Raw genomic sequence first — 22391 nt, forward strand, 5'->3', positions numbered from 1 at the left:
AACATGAAAATTGTATAATCTCTTATTGAAGAAATGCAAATTGAAGTAATTATTAGATAATTATATTTCATACATCCCATTTTTTTTAAGTGGTAATACTTTGGAAAGTGTGTACATTCATGCTACTAGTGTAAAAGAAGAATTTTTTCGTGATTTTGGCAAACAATTAGATATTAGATATATTACACATTTTTACTTATTAGACATATCACATTTTTTAGATATTAGATATTATATCTAATATTAGATACTAGATATATCACACATTTTTACTTATTTTTAAAGATTTATTTATTTATTAGTGAGAGTACGAGTATGTGCAAGGGTAGGGAGAGGCAGGGGGAGAGGGAGAGAGAAACCCAAATAGGCTCTGCGCTAAGCATGGATGCCAACATGGGGCTTGATTCCATGACCCTGAGACCATGACCTGAACTGAAACCAAGGGACAGAAACTTCGACTATGTCACCCAGGCATCCCTCTATCACACATTTTTGAAATCCATCAAGCATATTCTTGGAAATATAGCTCATATAAATAATCACCAGTAATAAAGATAAAACAGCATTGCTTAAAGTGGCAAAAATTTGGGATAAAATGTGAATGCTCTGGGTGGGGAGACTTGTTGAGTAGCCATCCAGATCATAGACTATAATTTAAGCATTTAAAAGATGTGTTGGGGGGAAAATATATAAATAGATAAAAGAATGTGTTAGATCTGTAGTAATTGACTTAGAGGAACTTTGTTGGTGCATTGTTAAGGAGAAGAATAATATGCAGAGAGATGTCTATAATATGATTTTGGAAAAGAATGACATAAGGAAATCTTTTCTGCATTTATAGAGAAAATAAAAATATATAGGAATACATTTGTATATGGTTATTATAGAAAAAGGCATGAAAGAGTATATAGATGATCATTAACACTGAGTCAGAAGTAGAAGATAAAATCTTTTAACAACGTGTACACCATAAAAGTAAAAAGCACTAAGTTTGATATTCCATTTAAAATACATATGTGACTTTATATGCAATAAAGAAATGAATGGGAAGATTGTCATCACTGTGTTAATAGTTATTTCAGAGTGGTGAGGTTTCAGGTCATTCCTTATAATTTTTGTTACTTAAACGTTTTGCATGATTACAATAGGACAAAAACAGCTACTTATATTATGAGGGGAACAAAGAAGATTAAAGCTAATGGCAGTACTTTTTCCCCCTTTGTTTTGCAGTTATGCTATATTGACTCCCAAACTGATGGTGGAATCCCTTCTTACTGTTTTGCTTTAATGGTGTTGTTTTTTCTACAACAAAGAAAACCTCCTCTTCTTCCTTGCTTACTTGGAAGTTGGGTAAGCATGAATTTGTGATATGTATGTGCATGTATATATGTAGTTCGTTCTTACAAAGTGCTTTGTTCAAACGTTTTAAGCTAGAATTCTGGTTTGTTTGTTTGTCCATCTTTTTGTTTGTTTTTGTTTTTTTAATAATTTTTCCACTACCAATTTGGAATGCCTTTTTATGTAGATTGAAGGCTTTGACCCAAAAAGAATGGATGACTTTCAGCTGAAGGGCATAGTAGAAGAGAAGTTTGTGAAGTGGGAATATAATTCAAGTAGTGCAACTGAGAAAAACTCAATTGCTGAGGAAAACAAAGCTAAGGCAGACCAACCAAAAGATGATACCAAGAAGACAGAAACAGACAACCAAAGTAATGCCATGAAGGAAAAACATGGCAAAGTAAGCTTTTTTTTTGTTTTTGTTTTTGGCTTTTCTTTCTGTAGAATTTGTGATGCCTTCGATTGAAGCTCTTTACTAGTAGATTGACTGACTTTGCATAAGCCTCTTGGCCTCATTTTCCTCATCTGTAAAAGTGAGGGGTTGATCTGGTTTAGTTTTTCAGTACTGAGATTACTTAATGAATTTATACCTCATTTTGGAAGATGTGTTTTGCTTTATTCATGTCATGGTAATTCTTTACTTCTTTTTCATTTAGACAAGGAAAATTTCCTTCAGGAGTTGGGTTGTGATCGAAACTTTAGCATATGGGAATTGTGTTGCCAGATTGGTGGAAAAATAAAGGCCCTTTCCTCCTTTAGGGGGTGGCTTGCTTATTTAATCATTCAACATTCATTTATTAAGGACCTGCTATGTGCCAGACATATCTTGAGGGCCAGGGGACCAAAGATAAATATCCATGGATTGTGTCCTCTAGAAGAATGTAGTCTTCTGAAATAGACATATTACAGAAATGAAAGCATTACTGAAATGATTGCTCTAGCTATATTGAATTATATGTAGTTGCCTGAATATACAATTCTCCCACTTTTCTAGACTTCTTTCTACTCTCAACGACCAATAGATAGTAATTTTGCTTATTACTTTGGTAAGACAACTGTGAAGAAATCCAAAAAGAACTTCTACACATTCCCACCACCACCTGCTACTGTCTGCACTCACATAGTCTACCTTGATACGTGCTTTCATAAAGGAACTTCCCAAGTTGCTATCTAATTTTCTCCATTTGTCCATCTTTTTGTTTGCTTTTGTTTTTTTAATAATTTTTCCAATTTTAATTCTATCCCTTGTTTATTCTAGAACACTGCTCTAGCAGTTCTCTTTGCTCTAAATTAGCAATTTTTCATTCTTTATTAAATCAAAAATGCTTTTATCTCTCCCAGTTTAAATAAAAAATAGGAACATCATCTCCCTTCCCAGCTAGCTATTCCTTTGCACCTTTTTGCAGTGAAACTTCTTGAAAGAATTGTACATATTCATATTCATAAGAATTGTACATATTCATTATTTCCAATTTGTTTCCTCTTAACTCATTGTAATCAAACTCAGGCTTTTTTTTTTTTTTTTTTTTTTTTTTTTTTTTGATGAATCAAGCAGAAATTTTATTTCCAAGCTCATCCAAGATTATTACAAACACAAATAAAGTATCCTTTTAAAAGTATCCCAAATTAAATCAAAGGCACATTACCAAAGTAAAATACTTGTGACATTAAGAATTCAGTTAGGCCGTAGTATTTTCACATTATTTTGTTTTTAATCATTTGCAATGTTCCGAAGATAACATTTAAACATTTTTTAAAGACATGAAATGTAGGTTTCTGTGTGTGTGTTGTTGGTTTTTTTTAACAAAGTACATCCACAACTATAAAGTAGAGGAACTTAAGACAAAGACCAAATCTGCTTCATACACAAGATGGAGCAATCTAATACACAACATAACATGAATCTTTCCAAACAAGTTTGTTAAGAAATAGCTCCCATATTTAGTGTTACAAATAGTCCTCTCGTTTAGAAAAATCAAGACATAATTTAATTAATAAAGTCTGTTCTCCCCCAGTTTTATACTTGCTTGTCTTATTTAGAAACTGCAAATTCATGAGAAAAGAACAAGTTTTGTTATGGTATAAAAATCTTAGGAACAACAAATTACAAATAATTTTTTAACAAACAAAAATGTTTGCCTTCCCAAAATGTAAACATCCAGTAAATAAAACAAACATAATATTCCAGGTATAGAAACACCAGTAATTCACTTATGAAAGAGGTGTATTTGGTGGTAACATTTTTGTCTTAAATATAAAAGCATTTTACCAAAAGTCTGGCCATTATTATCTAAAGTCTTCCCCTCACTCCGTTTCCTTATCTGAGTAGAAACTCACCAATTTCTATAGAATTTTGGCTGAAATTCTGGGAAAGAAAAGGATCTGAAGGATCTGAAATAGGTAAGGAAAGGTCTGAAATATGTAAAAGTTGTTTGGCTGGAGAAAAGTGTTTTCTTGAGACTTGGAGGCAGTTAGTTATTCATCACTTTGCGCCTGAAAGCATTCCTCAGTGAGCTCCTTCCTTACCGCCTTTAGAATAAAGCACAGGATCTGGGCTCCCGGAAGGGGTTGCTTCCAGCTGGAACACCTACCAGCAGGGCATCCTTGCAGGCATTCTGCATGCAGTACTGTTGAAGCTCTGCAGCTGCCTGCGAGACCTTGATCCTCTCCACGCCGGCCTCCAGCTTGAGCTGCTCCACCAGGCGCTGCAGGGCGTTCACGCTGGCGCCGGAAGACATGGCGGCGGCGCAGGGCTCCGAGGGCGGCGGAGCGACGTCCAAACTCAGGCTTTGACCCTCATCAACCTACCAAAACTTATATTGTCATCTTCCACTTTTTTTAAAAAAAGATTTTATTTATTCATGAGAGAGAGAGGCAGAGACACAGGCAGAGGGAGGAGCAGGCTCCATGCAGGGAACCCGATGTGGGACTCGATCCCGGGTCTCTAGGATCAGGCCCTGGACTGAAGGCGACGCTAAACCGCTGAGCCACCAGGGCTGCCCCACATTGTTAAATCCAGTTGTCACTTCTCAATTTTTATATTTTTGACATATTAGCAATCTTTGCCAGTTGATTATTTTCTTCTCTGAAAAATTTCTTGACTTTGAATATAGCATACCATGGCTGATCATTTCTTCTCAGTCTCCTATGCTGATTGGTTTCTCCTTCTCTCTTTGGTCTCTTAATGTTGGCATGCTCCAGGGCTCAGTCCTTGATCCCCTCCCCTTTCTTCTGTATCTACACTCCCTTGGTGATCTTACTCAGTTGCATGGGTTTTGCATACCATTTGTATGATACTCCCAAATTTAAATCTTCAACCAAACCACACTCTTGAATTCTCTAGTTGTATCTCCAACTATCTATTTAATGTCTCTGCTTAGATGTCTAATAGATGTCTTTAACTTAACATGCCTAAAACTTAGAATTCTCTAGTTGTATCTCCAACTATCTATTTAATGTCTCTGCTTAGATGTCTAATAGATGTCTTTAACTTAACATGCCTAATACTCCTGGTCTTCCTCTTGCTCCACATAATAGCGTTCACTTCTAATTTGATGGCATTTCATCCTTTCGTTTGCTCAGTTAGAAGCCTTGGAATCATCCTTTACTTTTCTCTTTTATACCTTATATCATGTCTGTCAGGAAATCCTGTCATTTTTATTTCAAAGTATATTTAAAATTTGAACACTTCTCACTGCCTCCATTGTTAATATGCTAGTCCTAGCCACCATCATGTTTGACATGGATTGCTACCATAGCTTCATAATGAGTTTCCTCTGTCTACCATTGTTCCTACACAGTTGACCCTCGAAATACATGGATTTGAACTGTGCAGGCCCACTTATGTGGATTTTTTTTCAATATAGTATAGTACTGTAAATGTATTTTTCTCTTCCTTATAATTTTCTTAATATTTTCTTTTCTCTAGCTTTATTGTGAGAATATAGTATATAATAAATATAACATATAAAATATGTGTTAATTGGCTATTTATGTTATCAGTAAGCCTTTTGGTCAACAGCATGCTATTAGTGGTTACGTTTTGAGGGAGTCAAAAGTTATATGTAGATTTTGACCTCCATGTTGTTTAAGGGTCAACTTACAGTCTGTTCTCAGCACAGCAGCCAGAATGGTTCTTTGAAAACTTAAGTCATATCACGTTCCTCCTCTTCTCCACACTCAAAACACTTCAGTTGCTTCTTATTTAATTTAGAATAAAAGCTGAGGATTTCTTACTGAGTAGCTCTTTTTTCTTCTCTTCTTTCCCTTTCTCTACCACACTAGCTTTCGTGGTTTTCTTTTTAAAGCTAGTCAAACTCCTCTACAATGTGCTCATCTGTTCCCTATTCCTCTTCTTCAAATCATATCTTTTTCACAAGAACTATTCTGACTGTGCTATTTAACACTGAAACCATGTCCTACTCTCATACTCTTGTCCCCTTTTTACTAAACCTACTCAACTTTTTATTTCCACACCACTTTGCTTTTTCTAACTTGTTATGTAATTTACTTGCTTTTGTTACTTTTCTTCCCTAGAAAGTAAGATCCACTAAGGCAAGGATCTTGGGTTTTTTTTTTTTTTTTTTTTCATGATTATATCCGAGTGCCTGGCACATAGTAGGCACTCAATTAATAGTTGTAGAATTGAGTAAGTGATTGTTTCATGTCTTTTTGCTCCTTAGCGGTCACTTTTAGCCAGTTTTTAGGTAATTTCTTTAGAATTCAGCATTACCTGTTTTGTAAAAACTCCCTGATTTAGAGGCCCATTTAACACATAGTGTTTAATTGTCAAATTGTCTCTTCCTTTCCTAATACTCTATGAAGTAGGAACTTACGTTATTTGAGTGGTAGTATGGTAGATATAGTGATTAGCAACATAAATTCCGTAGCCAGGTGGTCCTGAGTCAGATCTTTTGCCCTGAAGTAGTATCTACTTCATAGAGTTGTTAGAATTAAATAGTTACTGTATGTGCAACACTTAAAAGAATAAATGATGCATAGTTGACCATTTTGTTTAAATGTGGGCTCTCATTTTTTTTATATCCTCAGCATAGTGCTAGAGACATAGTAGGTTCTAAATAAATGTTTGCTGAATGAAGGAATTAGCTTTTGAATGCCCAGGGCATTATTTCGCTTTTTAAAGCAATTACTGCAATAAGGAGCTGTAGTAATTGTTATGCAGTGGTGTGCAACCTTGGCTGTACATGCAAATCACTTAAGGGGCTTCAAAAATCCCTTTGCCTAGTCCATAGCCCAGGTCAGTTAAACCAGAATCTTGGGAAGGGCATGGAAGGGGAATGGTACAGAGCTCAGGTATTAGTGTACTTTAAAGCTCCCAGTGTTATCTGATGTGCAGCCACGTTTGAGAATCACTGGTTTAGTGGGAAGAACATAAAATTCTAGGAGTCAGTAAAGTAGAATTCTGTTCCCAGCTGTGCCACAAGCTGCTTTTTGGCAAGTTACTTCTTTATACCTTAGTTTTTGTAAAGGTAACCTCTAAGGTCTTTTTAAACTGAAAATTCAGTGATTCTGTAGTTTTGTGAAGCTTAAATGAAAAGTATTTTTTCTTTTCCAGTCTCCTTTAACATTGGGAACACCAAATCAGGTATCCCTGGGACAGTTATGGTTAGAGCTGCTAAAATTTTATACATTGGATTTTGCTTTGGAAGAATATGTCATATGTGTACGGATACAAGATATTTTAACAAGAGAAAACAAAAACTGGCCTAAAAGACGAATAGCTATTGAAGGTGAGATGATGTATTTCATTTGGAGAATGTTTTTGTGTGCCACTTCATCATTTGTTTCTACTGTAGTGTTAAAAATTATATACCTTGGCTTTGTAGAATTGTATTTGCCACTAGGTTGTCATTATACGTGTCAGGTAAATTCTTTATCAAGTCCATGTTAATTTTATAGGATTAATACTTATTTTAAGGTTCCTAATCTATAAATATATTGCTTAGAGTTGTTAGCATATTACATGCCTTTATTTTAATTTTTAATTCTGAAGATTTTCAAAAATATAGGAAAATAGAAGAGTTTGTATAACTCCCCTTTTAGAAGAAGAAACAAAAAGACAAATTATGATAGCTGAAGGCTTTAGAGCTCATTTATCTACTATATGTAAGTGTACAAGATATAAGTACATGTTTGAGTTTATCTGTGGGTCTAGAGAAGGCCAACAGAGGACAAGGAACAGAATAATGTATAGTCTAAACAGACTTAAAATGATGGACAAAAATTCAATTCACAATCTATAAAAAGTGAGTGAAATACTTCTTAGAGTATTCCTATAAGTTTCTGTCATAAAATTATGTTAATATATAATTTTAAAATACAGGTTTTCTGTTGTCTTCTAAAGTACCTCATCTCTAGGAATGTGTAAGTCACGGAGGTGTATATAGAGAATATAATCAGTGGTGTTGTAATAGTGTTTGTATAGTGACAGATGGTGGCTACACTTGTGAGCATAGCATAACTATAGAGTCTAATCACTATGTTGTACACCTGAAACTAATGTAACATTGTATGTCGGCTATACTTCAAAAACATTTAAAAAAATACCTCAGTTATTAAATGTGGCTAAGCTCAAAAAAGATTGAAGAAAAAAAGAAAAAAAATTGATGTTGACAAAAGTTGCACATCAAATCCCAAGAATATTAAGATCTTTAGAGATGCAAATTAATAGGTTGGTTTTGAGAAAATTTAAATCATGCAGCATTTCACTCACTTTTTATTGATTGTGAATTGAATTTTTGTCCATCATTTTAAGTCTGTTTAGACTATACATTATTCTGTTCCTTGTCCTCTGTTGGCCTTCTCTAGACCCACTCAAACATGTACTTATATCTTGTACACTTACATATAGTAGATAAATGAGTTGCAGCTATCATAATTTGTCTTTTTTTTTTTTTTTTTTCTTTTTCTTCTTCTAGAAGGGGAGGAAAAGCTTTTGGGTTTAGAGAGCAGCCTGTGGACTTAGATAACAGCAAAAAGTAACAGATGCCCAAACGTTAACAATCTGAAGCCTGCCTATTAATCCTTTTACTTAGTGATCTTCAGTAGTGAAGAAAATGTCTTTTGGATGTCATCCATTTGTTCATTCTTCCTAGGACTTACTTGTATTTAAGGCTTTTAAAATCCAAAAACTCATAAGCATTTTTGAGGTCTTTTATATTTTCTTAATAATAAAGATGTAGTTGATATAAGCCTTTTCAGCATACCCATTTTAGACTGGATCAAAATTTAAATTTTGGTTTAATTTTTACTTAGATCTCTTTCTTTCTACTTTTTTATTTCTTTTGCTGTTTAATTTTCTGACCTCATTGAAGTTAAATGTTAAAATCATAGTTTTTAACTTGATGCTTTTGAGAGTTATAGGTTATATTTTATTTGTTTAAATTGCAAAGAGTTTGTAGCTGAAGAATATTATGACGAGATGAAAATTATTCTTTTAAGAGATGAAAATTATTAATGGGTCCTAGAGGTTTGAAAAATTTTATCTAATGACAGAATAGGTAGGCATAATGGTATGCCTTTTCTACCAATTTTATCATTGAAATTTTGTAATTACTGAGTTGGATGTTCTTGACTAGCATCTCATTAATTACCCTTATTATTTTTTCTTCTCTTTGCCCCTTAACATTTTTGTTTTATGACAGAAACAAAGGAAAAGATATTCCTATTATATTTCTCTTACTCAGTTTGTAGGAACTTCCATTTAGGAAAGCTTTGGGTAAATGTACTTTGTTGACAGTATAGCAGTTCAAATCTGTTTGGATAAGCTTGGAATTGTAGTTTGTTAGTAGATACTTAGCAACTTACCATTTCCTTTTTTACTAGATCCATTTTCAGTCAAGAGGAATGTTGCACGGAGTTTAAACAGCCAGCTTGTTTATGAATATGTTGTGGAGAGATTCAGAGCAGCTTATCGGTATTTTGCCTGTCCTCAGAGGAAGGGTGGAAATAAATCTGTGGATTCCATGAAAAAAGAGAAGGGGAAAATAAGCAATAAGAAATCAGTGAAGTCTGACAATATGGCATCCAATTGTTGCATTCTACTTGGAGAAAGCACAGAAAAAATAAATACAGGAAGAGGTCAGCCTGATAAATATGATGAAATGGAATGTACATCACAGAGATGTATTACTGAAGATGACAGTTTGTTGGTAAATGAACTAGCTTTGGCTGAACTTGGACGGGAGTCTTCCTGTCTTTCTACCAGTAAAGGCAGTGAATTAGAGCCAAAATCAATTAGGAAACAAGATGATTTAGCACCTTCAGAAACTTGTTTAAAAAAGGAACTCAGCCAGTGTAATTGCATTGATTATAAATCCCCTGACCCAAGTGAATCTGCTGGTACAGACTGCAGGTCAAATACAGAAACAGAAAGTTCACATCAGATTGTGAGCACTGACACATCTGCTACCTCTTGCAACTGCAAAGCTACAGAAGATGCTTCTGACCTTGATGATGATGATAACCACCCCACCCAGGAATTATATTATGTGTTTGATAAGTTTATTTTAACCTCTGGCAAGGTAGGATACAGATTGTAAACAATCTGTAAGATTTTGTGGGTTTTGTATGACTATAATTTTTAGATTCAGAAATGTAAAAATAGCTTCCTTCTATGATGGTAGACTATTATATTTTGGAATGATATTTTGGTGTATATTTTCACTTTTTCCTTTTACATTTATTCCTATAGTTGTCTTAAAGAATGTGTATAAAACCTCAGAAGATTTCAGGCACTCTTACTAGTTGGTTTGTTTCACTTTCTTATATAAAAGGATTCATCAGATATATGCAAATGAGTTTGCCAAAGGCAGCAAATATTTTAAATTTTATTTTTTTACATATATGTTTATTTTTTCTTCCACAAAAAAGAATACAAGGTTTGTAAATTCTGATAGCATTCTATTTTAAAGTTTTGTTTTGACATGGGGTGGGTAAATACAAATTTAATAAAGATAGTCGAGCAGAAAGTAAGAACAGGAACCAAAAATAGGAAGAATCCAGATCTCTGTCTGCCATTGAGCTTTTCTTTGGATATTGGCACATCCTTTATAAATTAATGGAGTCTTAACTTTTCTACTAGTCTGAACTTTAACTTCATAAATTATCAAGATAGGATACCCTAGGAACAGAAAATAAACTGTAACCACTTTGTTAATAAAAGAAAGTTTTAGCCTATTCATATGCTTCAAATGCAGTGTACATATTTGAAATATCAGCACCCAAGATGAGAAAAAGATTATATAGATTATATGTAAACCAAGTAGAATATTTTTTTTAGAAAAACCTAGAAAGTTATCCAGTTTTATTGTTTTATCAATAATTAGTTGATAAGCTTTAAAAATTTTAACGTAATTACTGTGTTTATTCTTTAAAGGATATATCACTTTTTTTTTTTTCAGGTTGCAGTGTTTAGGACATAGTGTTGAAAGGATGAATTAAATGACAGGGTTTTAGAAAAGCCTCTTAAATACATAACTACAGTGTACATTTTTTATTCTATAAAGAAAAACTAAAAAAAAGAAAAATTATAAAATTTTTCTCCCTGGAAGCTTAAGATAGCTCTTTTTCCAATTAAAATTTTTTTCCAGTTATTTATAACATTTTTCTAGAGTTTTCTGATAAACATGTCATTTAAAAAAAGTTTTGAAAAGTGAATAAAAATTCCTACGGTACTGTTAATTAGCTTATAGCACAGCATTCCCACAAGTAGAGGTTTCTGTATATAATTTGCATCAGAGTTCATGGCTAGGTAAACTTTTGTGGCTGTTGCATAAGAATTATTATTCCTTCTATGAAACGGAGTTACTTTTAGAGTTCAGCCCTACAGTTTGGTTTCTTGAGTACCATGCTAATGTAATAAATTGAACCAACTAGCCAAACAAGGTTTTATAATTGGTGGACTATGAAGATAGAAAATGTTTGGAGTGAATTGAAAGGTGCCACTTGAGATTTCTTTATATTCTATTTTGTTAAAGATCTCAGTAGATTAAATTAACGTGCGTTTTTTATCTTCGGGGCTGATTGAAACTTTTGCATTAATCCATACCTATTGCATCTTCTGGTATTTCCTGTATCTTACATCTTTGGGTAAATCTGATCTTGATATCATTTTAGTGGGGAAGAAGAGTTAAAGTGATTGTCTTAAAATATGGTTTTTACATTTAACACTGCATTTTATTAATACTCTTTTTATTTTTTTTTAAATCTCCTGGAAGCACAGGTTATCAGAATTGAGTTATGTAAAAGAGTCTTTTTGGACCTGCTAAGTGATGATGAAGTCCCTCAGTAGTTTATTAGATTATTAGACTATTTTTTTACCTTTGTATAGCCACCAACGATAGTATGCAGCATCTGCAAAAAAGATGGCCATTCAAAAAATGATTGTCCAGAGGATTTCAGGAAAATTGATCTAAAACCTCTACCACCAATGACCAATCGATTTCGGGAAATACTTGATTTAGTATGTAAAAGATGTTTTGGTAAGTCTTTTATTACTAGAGCTATCATGAGTAGATTCTTTCCTAGATTTTGAATATTTATTTAAAAAAACAGCTTGTTTACATTTTGTTTTGGTAAAGGTTTTTGTTTTTTTTGTTTTGTTTTGTTTTGTTTTTTCCAGTAGTACAGAGACCCAACAAGAGATATTCACTAAATGCCTACTAAATGCGTATCACTGTGGTAAATGGCAGGGGGAATACAGAGTCCATGTTATGTGTTGCTTTTAAAGAGCTTAGTCTCTGGATCTGTGCTAATATGGTAGCCAGTATTTACATTTAATTAAAATAAAATTTAAAACTAAGTTCCTCAATTTTACTAGCCGTATCTCAAGTACTGAATAGTTACAGGTGGCTAGTGGCTGCTGAATTAGACACTCCAGATAAGAACATTTCCATCATTGCAATACTTTTGCACAGTTCTGCTCTAGACAAATATATGACACGTATGAAAATTGCAGTAATTGGAAGGATGTATTACATGCTGTAGTAGTAGTAAACAAAATGCAGTGCAAATACAATTAATTAATTAGTGTGGATCATAGGAATTGGAATTAATAATTAAGCATTTGAGATGGACCTTGAACTGCTTTTTAAGTTCTAGGAGACTATGCACAAAAGTATAGGTTGTATAATATCTTTGGGAGAAGAATTGCCTTGGATTTGGTAGGGTATAAGAAAGATAATAATTATATTTTGGGAAGACCCTTACATACCTTTATTCAACAAACATTTATGGGTATCTGGGATAAACCACTCAGCAAACTTTTTTTTTTTTTTAATTACTTGCTGTGTCCCAGATAAAGTAAAATTTCTGACATTATAATATTTAGTTCCCCATCGTAATACCTCCCCACTACCCTTTCCTAACTTGTTGCCAGGCAACCACTTACCTGCTTTTTTAGTTGCTATAAAGTAGTTTGCGTTTTCTAGAGTTCTATATAAATAGAATCACATAGAATGTACCCTTTTTTTCTAAGGTGATCCTGGCTGCTTTCATTTAGCATAATTATTTTGAGATTCATCCTTGTTCTTATGTGTATAAATGTTTCATTCTTATTTATTTTTTGTTTCATTCATTTTTATTGCCGAGTTGTATTTCATAATGTGGATGTGTCACAGTTTGTTTACCATTCACCTGTTGACTTGTTTCTAAATTTTGGTTATTACAAATCTGCTCTGTATGTCTATGTGTGGGTCGGGGTATGGATATATGCTTTAATTTCTTTTAGGGTAATACCTAGGAGTTCAATAACTGGATTGTGGCACATTTTTCTCCCTGCAGCTTTATTAAGATATAATACATTTTGTTTTTATTTATTCATTCATTTATATATCTCCATATAAACTCATGGATATTTTATAGTTTGGGTTATGATCTAATACTACTCTATTTGTTGCTCAAATTATTCCAGATTTGGCTATTGGGAACTCTTTCAGTTGGTTCCTGTGACTCTTTAATATACCCCTATTGGTGTGTGGGTTTTTTTTATTTGTTAATTTGGTTGTTTTTTTTAGTACTTCCTTACTTTCTGGCACTTCAAGATGCTCCAGGCTCATCATGTATATTTTTCACTGCAGTCCTAGAATTAGATATTTCTCTAAAGAGCCCTGGTTCCTTTTATTGGAGAATGGTATTAGAAACTAAGATCTGGATCCTAAGGTGCTTGCTATTACTGGGTACTGTTGCTTGTAGGCCCTCTCTGAGTGAAAAAATTATGTATATACATATTAATTTAGTACGTGCTCATATCTGTAAAAATTTCTATATGTGACCGTCTTGTAAGTTAAACATGACTTTGTACTGATGACTCCAACTTGAATACATTACCATATGGCTCATTCAAGATTCTTCTTTCTGCTTATCTGTAAATTACCTGCTCCTAACAGTGGGAAACCTGGCTTCCATCATCTGCTACCCATTTACTTAATTGTTCCATTTAAGTACACATGTATAACATTATCAGAATTGTTATCTAATACCCCTATGGGAAATCACTTTATCAGAGTACAGTACTCGTGTAATTTCCTTTTGCACTTAGTCTTAGAAACTCCACTCATTTTCAGAGTTACTTAGGTTAGTCCCCTTTCCCTCCCTACCTTGAGTGAAGTTGTCTTACACATATAGATTATTTTGTTGGAGCCTGCATTCCACCCTAAGGTTCTCCAATCTCCTAGATGATTTTTTTAATTTGCATATTGCAAAGTTTACTCTTTGTAGTGCAAAGTTCTGTGAATTTTGACAAGGGCATTGTGTCATGTATTACCATTATAGTATCCTACAGAATAGTTTCACCAGTTTTTTTTTTTTTTTTTTTAGATTTTATTTATTTGAGAGAGAGAGAGCGCGCACGCACAAGTAGAGGAGGGACAGAGGGAGAGGGAAAAGCAGGCTGCTGTTGAGCAAGGAGCCCCAATGTAAGGCTCAATCCCAGGACCCCAGGTTTAACCAGCTGAGCTACCCAGGCACCCCTCACCATTTTAATAATAATAATTTAAAAATCACCTGTAATTCAGCTACAGTATACTTCAGAGATACTGTGGGTTAGGTTCTAGACCACCACAATGAAGTGAGTATTGCAATAAAGTGAGTCAAGTGAAATTTTTTCTTTCTCAGTGCATATGAAAGTTATATTTTACAAAAAAAAAAGTTATATTTTACTCTATACTGTCATCTTTTAAGTGTGCGGTGGCTTTATGCCTAAAGAAAAAACAATGTGTATCTTAATTAAAAAATACCTTCTTGCTAAAATACATGAACCATCATCTGTGCTTTTAGTGAATTGTAATGTTTTTGCTTATGGAGGGTCTTGCCTCAGTATTGATGGCTGCTGACTGATCTGGGTGGCTGTGGCAATTTCTTAAAATAAAATAACAGTGAAGTTTGCCACAGTGATTGACTCTTTCTGTCATGAATGATTTCTCTGTAGCATGTGATACTGTTAGATAGGTATTTTATCCACAGTAGAACTTCTTTCAAAATTGGACTCAATTATCAACTGTGTTTATCAACTTTATCAACTAAGTATGTAATATTCTTAATCCTCTGTTGTCATTTCAACAGTCTTCACAGCACCTTCAGGAGTAATCTGTCTCAAGAAACTACTTTCTTTGCCCATTTGTTAGAAGCCGCTCCTCATCTGTTCAAGTTCTATCCTGAGATTGCAGCAATCCAGTTACATATTCAGTCTCCATTTCCTATTCTCTAATTCTTTTGTTCTCTGCCTCACATCTGCAGTTACTTCCTCCACAGAAGTCTTGAACCACTCAGAGTTATCCATGAGGATTGGAATCAACTTCTCCCAAACTCCTCCTGTTTATGTTGCTATTTTGACTTTTCCCATGAAACACAGATGATTTCAATGGCATCTAGAATGGTGACTCCTTTTCCAAGAGATTTTTGGTTTACTTTGCACAGATTGATGAGGCAGCTATAACCTTACAAAATGGATTTCTTAAATAAGACATGAAAGTTGAAATGACTCCTTGATCCATGGGCTGTGGAATAAATGGATGTTGGGTTAGTAGGCATGAAAGCAACATTAATCTTAAGATCTCCTTCAGAGCTCTTGGGGCTCAGGTGCAACATCAATGAACAGTAATGTTGAATCTTTTTTCTGTGGTAGGTCTCAGCAGTGGGCTTAAAATATTCAGTAAACCATGTTAAAACAGTTGTGCTGTCATCCAGACTTTGTTCATTTATAAAAATATTAGATTAAGTATAATTCCTAAAGGTTCTTGGATATTCTGATTGGTAAATGAGCATTGGTTTCATCTTAAAGATTCCATTTACATTAGCCCCTAACAAGAGAGTCAGCTTGTCCTTTGAAGCTCTGAAGGCAGGCATTGACTTTTCCTGTCTAGCTATGAAGGTCCTATTATCCTTTTGTCTGTGTTGGAAATCTGTTGTTTAGTGTGACCACCTTCTTTAATTATGTCAACTAGATCTATTGGGTCACTTGTTGCCTCACCTTGCACTTTTATGTTATGCAAATGGCTTATTTTCTTAAACCTCATGAACTCACTTCTGCTAGCTTCAGACTTTTCTTCTGCAGCTTCCTCATCTCTCTCAGCCTTCATATAATTGAAGAAAGTTAGAGCTTTGCTCTGGATTAGGCTGTGAGTATTGTGGCTGGTTTGATGTTCTGTTTAGACCACTCACACTTTCTCCATATCAGCAATAAGGCTGTTTCACTTTCTTATCATTTGTGTATTCACTGGGGTAGCACTTTTAATTTCCTTCAGGAGCTTTGCTTTTGCCTTCCTTCACAAGTTGGCTCTTTTGTGCAAGAGGCCTACCTTCCAGCATATCTTGACTTTTGACATGCCTTCCTCACTAAGCTTCATCATTTCTAGATTTTGTTCTGAAGAGACATGTGATTTTTTTTTCACTTGAACAGTTAACCTTACCATTGTAAGGTTATTAATTGACCTAATTTCAATAATATTGTGTCTCAGAGAACAGACAGGCCTGAGGAGAGGGGGAGAGAATGGGGGAATAGCCAGTCAGTGGAGCATTCAGAACACATACATTTATTGATTGTCTTATTTGGATACAGTTTGTGACACCCCAAAATAATTATAGTAGTAACATCAGAGGTCACTGATCACAGATTATCATCACAAGTACAATAATAATAATGAAAAAGTTTGAAATATCATGAGAATTATCAGAATGTGACGCAGACATAAGTTGAGCAAATGCTGTTGGAGAAAAGGGGCTTGATAGACTTGCTCAGCCACAAAATTTCAATTTGTGAAAAACAGTATCTGGGACAATAAAGTGAAGTGCAGTAAAATGAAGTATGAGATATGCCTATATTCAGCTTGCAACCACAGATGCTACATTTGTTTTTCAGAAGCTGAATATTAGTTTAATCATTATAGTAAATTACTGCTTTGTTCCCATTAACTCTTGAAGATAAGTCTGGAGGAGGAGATAGAAAAAAAAAGACTATTCTTGAGACTGTGTGGTCTTACTTGGGCAAATAATATGAATATAAATGAAATAGCTAGAATATTGAATGGTTACTATCAACTGACAAGTGGTTGGGGAACTGAGGAAGTTCATTCAGGAGGCATTGAAGGCTATGATTGGAAGCATCTTATAGGGAACCTGTGAATCTTGACCAGGCATTTGAGGGAACTTAGGTTTGAATGGATCAAGTGCCTCACATAACAATATTGAGTATAGACTTACAGGTGGGAAAAACGATCATATATATGGGAAAGAGCAGAATATCTAAAGAAAACAATACTAAAGAATTTGTAGAAGTAAATATATTTTGTAGATATTTCATAGGGAAAATAATCATGTGAAACATACATAAACCTATAAAAATTATTTTTTTGCTGTCCCTCTGCAGGAACAAGGATTTTAAAGTCAGAGAAGTTAACAAATAATGAAATTTTAAGTAAAGAGTTTAGGGGAAAAAAATTGAAGACCTTTTCAGATTCCATTTTCCTTACTTTTCTTTTTCCTTTTTCCTTTTTCTTTTTTTTAACTTAGATGAGTTATCACCACCCTTTTCTGAACAACACAACAGGGAGCAAATTTTAATTGGCTTGGAAAAGTTTATTCAAAAAGAATATGATGGTATGTCATATGTTAAAAATTGATTGTTTTTGTTATTATAGCCACCTAGTCTGAGTTCTGTTTATTTTAAAAGTGTTCATTGAATGTTATGTGTTAGGTAATATTCTAGGTGCTGGGAATACAGTACCAATACAAAAGGTGAAAACTGCTTTGTCAGCTTATATTAAGAGGGGTAGACAGTCAACTAGCAGATATATAATGTGATTTCAGGAAATAAATGCTATTATAGTGTAGGACTTAAAAGGATAGTGGTAGGGTAGTTCTCTTTACTCTTATGGTAGTTCTTTCTGATAGAGTGACATTTGAAGAGAGTCATGAATAATGTGAGGGATCAAGTTACATGAATATCCAAGGAGAGAACATTCTAGAGAGAAAGTATAGCAAGTACAAATATCCCAAGATTAAATTATGTTTGGCATGTTTGAAGGCCGTGCAGGACAACAGGTGGCTGGAGTAGATGTGTGAGGTAGACTGAAATAGAAAGATGAGATCTTGAGAGGGCCTTAGAGATATTGGTAGAAGCACTTTGAATTTTCAGTGTCTAATGAGAAGCTTCTGGGAGGTTTTAACCTTTAAGTGACATGATCTGAGAGAATAGACTATAGGTCCATAAGAATAGAAGCAAATGGAATAATTTAGGAGGCTGTTGCATAAGTTCAGATGAGACATAATATTGTTCTGGAAGAGTCCATGGGAAGTGTTCAGATACAGGACATATTTTGAATGTAACCAATAGGATTTGCTGATGCTTTACATGTTAGATAGGGGGGAAAAGGAGTCAAGGATGGTTTCAAGGCTTTTACATCAGTAGTTGGGTGATATTATTTAACTGAGAAGTCAAAATAGCAGAAGGAGCACCTTTGGGGTACAAGGGTGAAGAATCAAGAGTTTTATGGCCAAATATTTTAGAAAAGGATAGAGTTGATTTATAATTAGAATGAATTTATACTTTAAAAGATAACCTGTTATATACTATACAATTCCATTTTCTGTTATATTTGCTATTATGTAAAGTACTGACCAAATCTAAGTCTGTTATATCAAACTCATGCATATTTTTATTTGCTGATGAACATAGCTTCTTTTGTCTCTCAGTTGCCATTGAAATTTCAAGTTGGACATCAGAACCAAATTGGAGAATTAGGTTTTTACAGTACAGAATTTGTTACCTAAATATATAAAGAATTAATAGTGAGAGAAATCCATTTAAGTCACAGCTTGTTTTGAAGAGGTACCTGTTATTGAATGACACTAAATATGAAAGGGTAACTATCATATTTATAGCAAATGGATTAATCACTCACTTTGGGAGAATCAGTTCTGTGTACTAAGGTGATAATTGTAAAACTACTTGAATTGTGCCCTGAAAAAACTAGTTTATTTCCAAAAGTTAAATCTCTAACTACTGAACTTTACTATTGGTAGTGTTGTGGAGCCTGAAGACAAGTGGATGAATTTATGAGATAGTTAAGTTGAAAGAAATTAATGGACTTGTTGATTGTTTGGATGTAGAACCTGAGAGAGAAGGCTATTAAGAACTATACATATATTTCTGACATGGCCAGTTGAGTAGATAAAGATACTATATGCAGAGAAGGGATTATTGGAGCAATAGTAGGTTTGTGGTAAAGTTGAAGAGTTAGATTTAACTTGTTCTTTAGAAAAATGGAAAAAGCAGTTAGAAACCAGGGTTGTGGGAACTTGGGCAAAAGATCTGGACTTTAGATGAATATTTTGGAATTTCTCAGTATATCTGGCAATGGAAGGTATTTAAGCCAAAGAAGTAGACATTTTGTGTTAGTCCATTAGTAGGTAATAGAAGACTCCTCTTTCCTGATAATTATGAAACTTCGGAACTTTGTTTTCCTTTATTTAGAAAAAGCAAGATTGTGCTTATTTGGCTCTTCTAAAAATGGATTTGGATTTCGTGATAGTGATCTGGATATTTGTATGACCCTGGAAGGCCATGAAAATGCAGAGGTAAGAGTTAGTGTCTGGAAAGGGATGTGGAAGTTTATTTTCTTCCCGTGGTGAATGTATTTTAGATTATGTATGTAGTGTTCATAAAAATACAGTGTCATTCTTGGTGTAAATATATTAGCAATAGTAGTATTTGAAATGTAAAAGCATTTAGCATTATCATTTTAGAAGACATTCAAATAACTAAAGTAAATTTATTATTTCCATAATTTTCTGTCACAAAAACCATGTCACTAAGAGTTAAAAGTGCTTTGTAATGAATTTTTGGAAAAAGTTAGTACACCATAGAGTTGCAATTTTTTCTATTGGAACCAATGTGAAGCTGGCGCTGTATTAGTGAATGCTGATCTCATTTCCTCTGTCTTTTCATATCTCTTCTGTTAGATGATGTCTTTGTATCACTAAAGATAGAAAATAAGTGGACATCTAATTTATAAATGGGTTGTATTGTACAAGTTAATTGCAATTTGGGGGCACTTAGAACATTTTTTTTTTTTCCATAAAGCAATGTTACAAATTTTGTGTTCTAGGATAGCTTTTAGAAACTCATTTTGGGTGGGGAGGGGAACTAACATTTATTGAGGCCTCATTTCATTCTCACAACCACCTTCGAGGTAGATAATTTACCCCATTTTACAGATGAGGAAACTGAGGCTTTGAGAGATAAACTGACTTGCCCAAGTTCACACAGCTAGTAAATGTTGGAGCCGGGATTCGTACCCAGGTCTGTCTGACTCCACAGTTCATGCTCTTTCCATTGTATCTCACTGCTTCTCTGTAATTTATTTAACCCATAATGTAGCTGAAATATAGTACTAATAGTACTGTAGAACCTAACTACTACTTTTGGGAGTTTCACTGTGAGATGCCAGCAGCAGACCTTCCCCCAGAGCAGTCTTAGCAGTGAGAGTGGGTACTTAGGCTTGCTTTCTTCGTATACCAGCCTCCAGCAGTAGAAACATTGTCCAAGCTCCAGTAAAGAAAGGGACTGATTGGACAAGGAAGTATCCCAGGCCTTCCTAGCAGCAACTAGAAAGGAGAGGATCCCTGTAGTTGATCCCTGTAGTTGCTCTTTTCTTTACCAACATAGCTGTTGGAATTTATGTCTCAAAACCAGGGACTGCTTGCAAGATTGGGGTGTGGCCAAGCTTCTGGCATCTGTAGTTGTGTCAGTATAGCCTCTGTTATATTATAAAAGAATTCAGCAGAATAGTGTACCTATGTTTCTGAAAATTTTTTCATAAGGTAGCTTTTAAATTGTTAGAACCAGAGCAAAGATGGCAGAGTAAAGATGTCTGGTAGATCCTTGTTTCTGTCCCTAAGAAATTATTTCTGGTATTAACATTTTATCTTTTTCAAAAAATGGAAAATTTGTAAATATTTTAGTTCTCCTTAACTAACCTTGTACTTAATGCCATCTACTTGGAAAGAGGCTACCCTTCTCCATTTTGAAGAGCAAGAATTGAGGGACTGGGAAATGACTTTAACCCAGGGGAAGAGGTTAGAGTTTAGATACCTTTAATGTAAATTTAATAATCAGATTTCTAATAACTAAGGGTTTGTCTATTATATATAATCTATGCATTCACACTGGAAAGTTGAAGCAATGAAAAAATAAATTTCCTTCCAGATGAGACCGTTGAAACCTAAAATTCAGCATAAATTGTATCTTTGCATAATACAGAGAAAAATTATTTATTTATTCATTCATTCATTCATTCATTCATGAGAGACAGAGGCAGAGACACAGGCAGAGGGAGAAGCGGGCTTCATGCAGGGAGCCCGATGTGGGACTTGATCCCTGGACTCCAGGATCAGGCCCTGGGGCTGAAAGCAGGCACTAAACTGCTGAGCCACCCAGGTGTCCCCAAATTATGTTTTATTATGTGTTAATTAGCAACTATAGATTCCCTTGAATCCTCAGGTTAAGCTGCAATGACTACCGCTCTCTTGTAGCTAAAAAGGACATGTTGGGGATATGCAAAAGTGATTTTAGTAGTAAATGTGGGCACTGATGTGTATATACCATTTGGCTTAATCCAGTTTTTAAAATAATGCCATTATCATCTTCCTGAATTATTCCTTGTATTATGTTTATTATTACCATATCAACTCTGCTGTCTCAGGTTTTGAAAAAAAATCAATGTATTTAAATTTGTAGAGGTAAGAATTTTCTTGAAGAAGTAGATGCTGGTAATAATTGTATTACTTTCCCTAATCAATAATTGTATTACTTTCCCTAATCAATAAATAGCTTACAGATTTAAAGTGCTTATTTTGTGCCAGGCATATACTGCTGAATGCTTTACATACAATCCTTCCAACTACTTGATAGGGCAGGAGACTATAGTTACCTTGACTTTGTAGAATAGTATGAAGGTCCGAGGGGTTAAGGATCTGGTCAAAGTCTTGCAGCTAGTTAATACTTAGTTGAAGTTTGAAACCAGGTTTGTCTAAATTCATTGCCTATATTCTTAAACACTATACTGTTTGTCTTCACCAGGTCCATCTCTAGTTATGTATTCACATATTTGAAAACATTATTCTTCTGTCTTTGTGCTTCTCACACTTTAATGTGGATGTGAATTACCTGGGAATCTTGTTAAAATGCAGATTATGATTCATTAGACTGGGGTAGGCCTGAGATTCTGCATTTCCATTGTTTCCAGATGATGGTGATACTGCAGGTCTCTAGGCCACGTACTTTAGCTTATAGCTGGAGATTTTCAATGCTAGTATTAAATGCCTCACTAAAGTGAATTTGCACGAGGCCAAATTGAGTTAGACAAACTTTATTATTTGTTTCTTTTGTTTTTTTAGAAATTAAACTGTAAGGAAATAATTGAAAATTTGGCAAAAATTCTTAAGAGACATCCAGGTATGAATTTTAAATTACACCTTTAAAACACAACATTTTTAAGCTTTTATGAAAATTATTTAACCTAATGGAGTTTTCGTGT

General features: G+C 34.2%; 2 protein-coding genes across 18 annotated transcripts in view; one reads left to right on the plus strand and one right to left on the minus strand.

The window, feature by feature from the left end:
- The window catches only part of TUT4 (terminal uridylyl transferase 4), a 134720-nt gene that overhangs the window by 66920 nt on the left and 45409 nt on the right, over positions 1–22391 (plus strand). For 15 of the 17 annotated variants that reach the window (XR_005370214.1, XR_005370213.1, XR_005370210.1 and 12 more), the window contains exons 10-17: positions 1231–1350; positions 1526–1738; positions 6914–7088; positions 9184–9881; positions 11690–11840; positions 17365–17451; positions 19328–19431; positions 22252–22309. Coding sequence is in view for 11 of the 17 variants with exons in the window: in XM_038558007.1 (XP_038413935.1) it covers positions 1231–1350; positions 1526–1738; positions 6914–7088; positions 9184–9881; positions 11690–11840; positions 17365–17451; positions 19328–19431; positions 22252–22309 (1606 nt within the window). In the remaining 6 variants the exon portion in view is untranslated. The remainder of the gene's footprint in view (positions 1–1230; positions 1351–1525; positions 1739–6913; positions 7089–9183; positions 9882–11689; positions 11841–17364; positions 17452–19327; positions 19432–22251; positions 22310–22391) is intronic. The other 2 variants (XM_038558011.1, XM_038558012.1) reach the window with 2 other exon arrangements.
- On the minus strand, positions 3029–4118 carry LOC119877015 (guanine nucleotide-binding protein G(I)/G(S)/G(O) subunit gamma-10). The gene has a single exon (XM_038558026.1). The coding sequence runs from the start codon at positions 4074–4076 to the stop codon at positions 3870–3872; it is 207 nt and encodes a 68-aa protein (XP_038413954.1). The 5' UTR covers positions 4077–4118; the 3' UTR covers positions 3029–3869.

Source organism: Canis lupus, chromosome 15, assembly GCF_011100685.1.
Source record: "Canis lupus familiaris isolate Mischka breed German Shepherd chromosome 15, alternate assembly UU_Cfam_GSD_1.0, whole genome shotgun sequence".
NCBI lineage: Eukaryota > Metazoa > Chordata > Mammalia > Carnivora > Canidae > Canis > Canis lupus.

What these genes read in the sequence shown, in the direction of transcription:
- LOC119877015 (XM_038558026.1), bottom strand. Translation starts at nt 4,076, where the DNA reads ATGTCTTCCGGCGCCAGCGTGAACGCCCTGCAGCGCCTGGTGGAGCAG.